This window comes from Silurus aristotelis (assembly GCF_946808225.1).
Source record: "Silurus aristotelis genome assembly, chromosome: 8".
Taxonomy (NCBI): domain Eukaryota; kingdom Metazoa; phylum Chordata; class Actinopteri; order Siluriformes; family Siluridae; genus Silurus; species Silurus aristotelis.
This window is the reverse complement of record NC_139581.1, coordinates 12,770,391-12,779,227: the sequence shown is the minus strand read 5'-3', so window position 1 is coordinate 12,779,227 and position 8,837 is coordinate 12,770,391. Positions and strand designations below refer to the sequence as shown.

The 8,837-nt window shown below is 37.3% G+C and overlaps 1 protein-coding gene across 1 annotated transcript; it reads left to right on the top strand.

Moving 5' to 3' along the window:
• Positions 1–1,716: 1,716 nt before the first annotated feature.
• Positions 1,717–7,325, top strand: mkks (MKKS centrosomal shuttling protein). Its single transcript, XM_083548403.1, has 5 exons — positions 1,717–2,210; positions 3,776–4,465; positions 5,356–5,537; positions 6,186–6,296; positions 6,473–7,325. The coding sequence occupies exons 1-5, from the start codon at positions 1,925–1,927 to the stop codon at positions 6,899–6,901; spliced, it is 1,698 nt and encodes a 565-aa protein (XP_083404529.1). The 5' UTR covers positions 1,717–1,924; the 3' UTR covers positions 6,902–7,325.
• The last annotated feature ends 1,512 nt before the right edge of the window (positions 7,326–8,837 follow it).

Below are 8,837 nucleotides of genomic sequence, written 5' to 3'. Positions count from 1 at the left end.
ATGGTTAAGAAATATAATGACCTCAGAGAGCAGAATATTGACAGAACATGAAGCACTGTCATTTGTTTAGGGGCTTCTTTGCACATTTCAGGATTCTGCAATGTCAGTATGGCTTAGACTTATAAGGTGATAAATATTGACTAGCAGTTAATTCAGACTTAATGAAATATTAAAAGCACTGCACTTGTCATAAGCAAGTGATCTGGGTGGAGTTTATGTTACAGGTTATTGTTAACAGCTTTACGCATAATAAAGTTTTTTCCTTCTATACAACAAATGAAAGCAAATCTGCATGCACACTGTGTACTGATCCCTGTGTTGACATGGAATAATGTTCTGTTCGAATCTGTGTCAGGCCTGGTTACACCTTAGGAAAATTTAATTACACTTTAATATTGAATTAAAATAAAGAAAAGGGGAAAAAAAGATTAGGGAAGTGACTCGATTTTTATTTATTTGCTCATTTAAGATATGTGCAAAGTGCTGCTGGGAAAATTTACTTCAACCAGAATTATACCTGTATTTAAAGACCAGAATAGAAAACATTTATATAAAAAAAAATTCCGATGTTGGATATTTTTGTTTATTGTTCAACAAATAAATGTAGGTCATTTCATGGGCCTCGTTAAAATGGCAACACATTAGTTTTGACCATTGGTCCGGTCCTGAAGAATGAATAAGAAGGAAATACACTTATTTGAGTGTGTTCGAATAAGAATTAAGTGGTCAGATGATTATGTAAAGCCTCACCACCCCTTAAAAATAGGGATGTTGGACAACATTGTATCAGCAGTGACATCTAGTGGACGAGGCAGTCCATAATATTAAATTTCTATTTCACTGTCCTGCTGATTGCAGAAAATGTCTAATGTAACTAAGCATTTTCTTACATCGTTGGTATCTTTAGACTAAGGCTTTTTTAATAAAGCTTTGTCAATCTGGATAATAGCCTTTCCTATTAGGCTTTACTAGGAACACTACTAATACATCCCTTAACTCTAAAACAGCCTCAATTCTTCATGGCAAGAATTCCATAAGGTGTTAAATACATCTCAGGTCCTTCGAGAATGTGGAATATGTTGATGTGAATTGTCTGGTGCATTTTCATTCTAACACATCCCACGTACAAAAGGTGTTCTATTGGATTCAGATCCACAAGTACTAAGAATTTGGCATCGGATTAACTTTCCTGAAACAGTCAACTCGTGCATTACTATCCTAAAAGCAACCAGTAGAAGATTGCAGCTGTGAAGTGATGCACAATCAGTGACAATACTTACATAGGCTGTTGATTGGTAGTGTGTGCCAAGAAAACATTCCCCACACCATTACACGACCCCCACCAGTCTGAACTGTGGACACAATGCAGGTTGGGTCCAGTGACTCATGCCAAAGATGCTGTTAAATTTTTACCCTATCAACCATGTGGGCAAGAAATTCTGTCTCAAATGTTGTGCACTCAGATACTTTTCTGCTCACCACTACTGTACAGAGTGATTATCTCTCTACAGATACTCTAGTATGTCAGGTTAAACCAGTCTGGGCATTCTCAATAGATCTCTCCCATCAACACGATGTTAATGTCCACAGAACTACTGCTCACTAGATTTTTTTTTTCTTTATTGCACTTTTCTGAGTAAACGCTAGAAACATTCAAGAAGATCAGCAGAAATACAGAATCCAGCCGGTCTAGACTTTACAATCACTTTACTAGGAGCAGAACTTGTCCATCCTCCAGACCAATAGGGGCGATCGTGTACAAAAAAGTTAATACTAAACTAAAGAAGAAGAAATACCACTACTGTTTATTTTTCATAGCGCCGTGTCTGTCTCGATAAAGTATCTTATAAATTAGAAATTATCTTTTATAAATGATAAGGTCGTTTATATGTAAGTGCAAGACTGCTCACCTTCCTGTCAAGCGATGTCTCGTGTTTGTAGGAAGAACCCGTCTGTGTGCACGGATGATCCTCTCAGTAAAGATGATCTGTGCTCCAAACTGGCAGTGATGCGGCACACACTGCAGTCTAGCTATGGCCCATGTGGCAGATTAAAACAAATCCATAACAATGTCGGGGGACACGTTCAGACCACATCCACCTCAGCAGTACTACTCAAAGCTGTGTCTTTCTCAGAGCCACTGCTGCAGCTGATCTCTGCAGCCATCTTGGATCACACCACGAGATTCAGCGACTGTGGTTTGTTTACAGGTAGATTTCACTCATTTTCAGGGTTATAGTGCTTTTATTTGTTGAAGACAAAATATATATCAGGTCCAATGTTGTTTGGTAAAATGTAAATCCATAAAGATTGCAATACATTTGCCCTTGCCTTAGTGGTTTAATAATCTCAGTTAATAAACTCGTATTAATTTGAACAATTTTAGTCTTTCAGTTGCAGGACATGTACAGTAGAAGAAGAATGATTGATTTATAATCCCGGATTATACTGTAATGCGATACACGAGAGGATCTTCTTCTTTCGGATGCGCCCGTTAGGGGGCGCCATATCGGATTATTCGTCTCCATACTACCTCGTCCAATATTTAACATACTACATCGTACCCGCATTTAAAGTACCAACTCTAACATCCACCCTTCTACACTTCTCCTTTCCCTGCTGTCTCTGTAGACGCCTTCCTCCTCCTCTTCTTCTCCTCCTTTGGCCAACAGTAGCCCAATTTCCACTGGTACCCTGTTGGCTAACCCGGTTGGTAACCCGGCCCTCGACCGACCTGGTATGGAATTTAGTTTTGTGATCGGCATATTTAATTTGGCACATGTTTATGCTGGATGCCCTTTTTAACACAACCCTTCCCATTTATCCGGGCTTGTGACCGGCACTAAGAGTGCACTGGTTTGTGCATCCATAATGGCTGGGTTGCAGACCTGCAGTAACTACAGGGGAATTAAGTTGATCAGGCACACCATGAAGTTATGGGAAAGAGTAGTGGAAGCCAGGCTGAGAGAAGAGGTGAGCAACAGTATGGTTTCATGCCGAGGAAGAGCACTACAGATGCATTACTTTGAGAATGTTGATAAAGAAGTATAGAGAAGGACAGAACGAGTTGCATTGTTAAAATTAGATAAAGCGTACGACAGGATGCAGAGAGAGGAGGTGTGGTATTGTATGTGGAAGTCTGGTGTGTCAGAGAAGTATGTGAGGGTGATGCAGGACATGTATGAGGACAGTGTGACAGCAGTGAAGTGTGCAGTAGGAACGACCGACTGGTTCAAGGTGGAGGTGGAACTGCATCTAGGATCTGTTCTCAGGTCTGCACATCTCCCTTATTCTTAAAAAAACGGTACCAGCACACTCCGTCTCCATTCTTTAGGCATCCTCTATCTATCTATCTATCTATCTATCTATCTATCTATCTATCTATCTATCTATCTATCTATCTATCTATCTATCTATCTATCTATCTATCTATCTATCTATCTATCACATATACATACAGAAAAAGTGTTTGGCTGTTTGCTTTTACAGGAATCTGCTACTATTTATGATATTTATGGACCCCTTTTCTAAGTCACTAAATCCTGGAGCTCGTTCTTGATATCTAATTCCAGGAGCTTATACACTGACTCAGAAACATGGTGTACATGCCTCCAAACTGCTTTAATTATAGGTTGGCCTATTCTGCAACAAAAAAGTTTTCATCAGTACATTTTAAAAATAGTGCCATTCCACTGCAAAACAGCACTGTGTATATATAACTGGATTAAAATAAGTCATACGTAACCTTTTCTCCTATTTTATTTTTCATTGACAGGAATCTTTTGCCTTGGCCTCATTGAAAATGCCAAGAGGCTAGGACTCGGGTTGGCTGTGGCATGCAGAGTATATAAATACTTGTTAGAACAATGCAATAGTTATTTAAATGCGGACGATTGTGGCTGTAAAGTTCAGGTGGACTTCAGCAGTATTCAATCATTTATCACTTTATCTCATACTGTAGTCGCTAGCAAACCAGCCTGCATGCTCAACCCTGATGAATCACAACATATCACCTCTCTGACCGTGCAGGCCTTCCTTCAGTCTGTTCCTTCTGCATCATCAAACGTCTTTGGAAGAACACTGGTTGTGACAATAGAAGGACAGCCAGTGAGCAGTTCTGCTGTTTTCCGTGGAATATTATTGGAAGTGCCCATTCTGCAGTCGGTGGATCTAAAGAACCGTAATCCAGGTCCCTATAAGATCGTGCTATTTGGCACATCTCTGTCAGGTAACCTCTCTGAATTTGGAGAAGCAGTTTTCGAGATCCAGGCAGGAGTAAATCCAGAGGCGGTCATCGTGGAGCAGTTATTGAAGCTCGGTGAGCGAGTGGTTCAGGACGGTGTGGAAGTGTTTGCATGTCAGAAGGTGATTCACCCAGTGCTGCAGCAGTACTTGAAGGAACGTGGGCTGGTGGTCATCGAGCGCCTCGGACTTGCCCTAACGGAGCCAGTTTCCCAAATGACAGGTCTAAGCCATTTTTGTCTCTTTTTTTTTTTTCTTTTTTTTCTCTTTTGCAGTTTTTGACAAAAAAATGTATAGAATAATATAATATAATTTGAGCACCAATCCAATAGTGAACAAAATAAGTGACCTATTACCTAACATATAACAGGTGAGTAGTGTAAATTTTGCCATAAACAATAGGCAGGTTCAATTTTTTATTTATTTACAGCTAAGGGTTTGCCTAATTAAATATAATTTTTTTTTATTTACGTAATAACCTTTTTAAATATGTGATCTTTGATGTCCCTTCACTTACATGAGAATGTTGGTCAAATAGAAACAGATTTTATTCTGTTGTTTTGGGGGGCATATCAAAAAGAAGTGAGGAGGAAAATCTTTTTGGGTTGTACTGCATGGTTTATTAAGGAATTAGCACCACATCAGGAAGTTTGCTTTTCAATACATGTATACAATCCCACATGAGGTGATTGTGATGAATGGGTTGAGCTTAAACTCCAGAGTTAATAACGTTTAGATAATAAAGTAAAATAGTGAAATAAAGGGTTTTTGTTTTGAATGCTTTTCTATTTCTGAAGCATTTGCAAAAACATGTTATAGATACAGTTTATTCATTTGAGAAATGATTGATTTGACCAAAATTGTTCTTTCTACTTGAGTCTTGCTTTAATATCAAATGAGTCTGAGAATTACAGTTGCTGTAGTTGTATTTTTTAGATCATTTTTAGAATGCTGTTACACAAGTGCTGAAATGTGTTCACTAGGACACTTGGCATTCGTGATGAAATTTTTCTTTTGCTGCCCGAAAAAAGCTCATTGTGTTACCACAAGACCATTTTGCTAAGAAACTCCAACCAATTTCTACCAAATCCTTGACTTTTCTGTTGGTTCCAGGTGCTCTGATTATGGCATCTATCTGCTCTCCAGTCCCAGCCAAAGCATATGGACAGATCGGGGGACTCCATCTGCACCGCATTGGATCGAAAGAGCTTCTCCAGCTCCTTCCATCTGGAGAGGCAGCCGTTAGCACGATGGTGCTCTGTCACAGAAACGAAACGATGTTAGAGGAGCTTAAGGTTTATTGGAAATATTTTTATTTCTTTTTATTTTTTTTATGTTTTTAAAATGAATCTGCAAAAAAAGCATAGACGTGTATGCCTCATGTAAATGGCTTAAAAGTTACTAAGATAAAAGTAAATGGGTTTGAATATGAATATGAATATCTAAATGCACCATATGTTTGAATAAAGCAAATAACTGTAAGTTTAATGGTCCTTATTTTAGGCACTGTTTCAGACACACTCAGACCACGGAAAATCAGGTTTTGTGAAATAGATGGCTTAAAACGCATGTAGTGGTGGAGGGTTACCCAGCAGGCTATAGTTGAGAAACTGGGGAAAAGAGTAGTGTTTTTGTTTTACATTTTTTTTCTTTACTTCATTACTAAAAAACCATAATGCAGCTGAAATATACATAACTACATTCATAGGTGCTGCACATGTGGCTGCTGTTTCCTTTTGTAGTTTTGTTTTGTTTTCCTCCGAAATGACACTATCTATCTATCTATCTATCTATCTATCTATCTATCTATCTATCTATCTATCTATCTATCTATCTATCTATCTATCTATCTATATATATATATATATATATATATATATATATATATATATATATATGCCGTTTCTATGCCGTTTCTACCAGAAAAGGTTTGTTTTTTAAAGGTGACGTGTCAGAGAGCAGAGCATGTGCTGCGATTGACTCTAAAGGAGCCTTATGCACTAATTGGGGGAGGCTGCACAGAGACCGTGCTGTCTGCTTACTTAAAATACATGGTAAGCACCTGTTTTTTAATTTATTATTTTTTTAAATAAAAAGCTCTATATGTAATGTGCACTCCTTCTGACACAAACGTCCTGTTCCGCAAATAGCATTTCTTCCCATTTCTTTAGCTAACAGTCATGCATTTACATGTGTATGCACTGTATTTGATTTGTTATATTCTCCACAGAGTGAGACGAAGCCCAGCGAAGCAGTCTTGGCTCTAAAATGCTCACGTGCCGAGTTCCTGCTCGCTACGGAGGCGTTCTGCTGCTCTCTGCAGTCTATGGCTCGTTCTTTAAACCACGATGACCAGCACTTTCTCATGGACTTGACTCATGCTCATTGCTGGGTTACAGAAGAGGATGCATGCTCACAAACCACAACTTTACACTCTTGCGGATGTGGTCTGGCAAGGAAAAGGGCAGATCTGGAGAAGATCTTTCTTAATATTCCTCTAAAGACTGCACATCACTCCTTCCTGCCAGCACCTATCACATCGGATGTAGAACCAGGACTGTTGGACTCGTTCACTGCAAAGCTCAATGCCTTGAATGTTGCTGTAGAAACGGCGAATCTTGTGCTCAATACAAGATATATTATAAGAGATGTGAATTAATTGTGTGTGCATTTGTAAATGAGTAGCACTGTGTCATGTAGTTCCAGTGTCGAAACATTAGATGGAGACATTCATTTTTGACAAGATTTAACTCCCATTTTGGAATTCTATGATTCAGAAATGAATATTTATAAAAAAAAGATGTGAAATATTTTTATTCTTATATTTCTGTCTGTATTTTTAATATATTATTCATTTTCCTATTTAATTAAATTCTGTATTGGCAAAGAGTATTCACACAAATATTCTGTGTAATTCAGCTACTTTCTTATTGCCTAAGCTTTTGTTTTCTTGCACACATTTCTTCCAAACTAAGCTTTAGATTTGCATTAAGAACTTTGATTAGTGATCGGACTGATACTTGTGTTACCACTTTAATTTACAGTCAGCTGCAGAATGTTTCATAAAAACAATTATAACTGTCCATTGTGTTCAGTGTCAAGCCATATTTTTATTTTATACATCAATCATTACATTAAATCCACCTGCGTAATATTGTGTATTTAAAAAACAGTTCTGACCCATCATGGCATGAACTCCAAAAGACCTTTGATTGTGCAGTGGGTTATCTGGCACCAAAGATCCTTTAAGTCCTGAAAGCTACAAGATGTGTCCTCCATTGATTTTGAGGCCACATGAACACTGTAAACACTATGTTTATCAAACCATTGCTGAACAGTTTTTGTGGTGATTGTTGTTGTATGTAGCCCCACGGTTCAGGAGGAACGTTTTTCATTTCACTGTGTAATGCGTCAGCTATATATGATTGAAATGACAATAAAAGCTTCTTGACTCTTTCAGAGCATCAGACTGCCTCCACCTTGCAAGTTTCAGCTTGACTTTTTCCCCATAGTGCATCCTGATTTAGTCTTTTGGACTCTCTGCTTCCTTTATGGGACTGAGGTGGTCTTGTCAAAAGCTTGATTTAGCAATCATTCAACTGTTTTTGTATGGATTTGAATGGGTTTTGGCTGCTGTTGTAGAATCCAGCTATGACCCAGTTGGAGATTCTTGGCAAAACCAGGCAGTTTTTTTTTATTTAAATTCTCCTGGAGCTTAATGGAAACTGTGATGCCATGTGTCCAAACAAGGTTTCCAAAGCATTTCCTTTCCTTTATGAGGAACAGCAGACTCACAACATCACAGATCATCTAATAGTGGCGATGAGGTTCTTTTCTGTATATCAATTTAATACTGAAACAAAAAAAAGCTCAATTTTATTTCTTATCTGACTACAAAACTGGGGTTTAGACGGAGAGTCAGAAGCATTACTAAACTCCAGGCACTCATGTTTGTCATTAAATGGATAGTCCATTTTATTCATCCTAGAGGAACATTTACAAACAAAAACATGTTTTTTATGTTTATCCATCGTGTATAAAAATTTTTATATAATAATTGTTCAAATTGATCAATATACTGCAAAAAAATTAACAAAAGATGGAAATATAAATTGTTGCTATATTTTAATTATGATAGCAAGTATCTTAATTCAGCAATATTCCAAAACTGTGAATTGTCGTCATATAATTTGTCAAAAAATTAGTTGTGTTTATATATATATATATATATATATATATATATAAACACTTTGAAATGCACATAATAATGGACAAATAATGGACATATATTTATATCTAATTATGAACCAGTACTTGAAACTAAGCTGCATCACACTAGCTTATTGATTATTGCCCTATAAAATAATCTACACACACTTTCCAATGCTGTGTTTGCTAAAAGTCCTAAAATAACTTTATGTGGGGAAAATATTACATAAGCAAAGACTAAATCCATAAGTTCCCTTATTTATTCGTTATGTTAATGCTTACAGAAAAGAAAATCCACAACAATGAAGTTTCACGATGCAAATATTTGACTTTCAAACAATAAACTGTGCAACTCTTTGGCATTATCTTTATTCAATGATGCAAAA

Excerpts from the sequence above, each read along its gene's own strand:
- mkks (XM_083548403.1), top strand. The coding sequence starts at position 1,925 with ATGTCTCGTGTTTGTAGGAAGAACCCGTCTGTGTGCACGGATGATCCT. Across the intron at positions 2,211-3,775 it reads CGACTGTGGTTTGTTTACAG|GAATCTTTTGCCTTGGCCTC; the intron begins GTAGATTTCACT and ends TTTCATTGACAG. Across the intron at positions 4,466-5,355 it reads GCCAGTTTCCCAAATGACAG|GTGCTCTGATTATGGCATCT; the intron begins GTCTAAGCCATT and ends TGTTGGTTCCAG.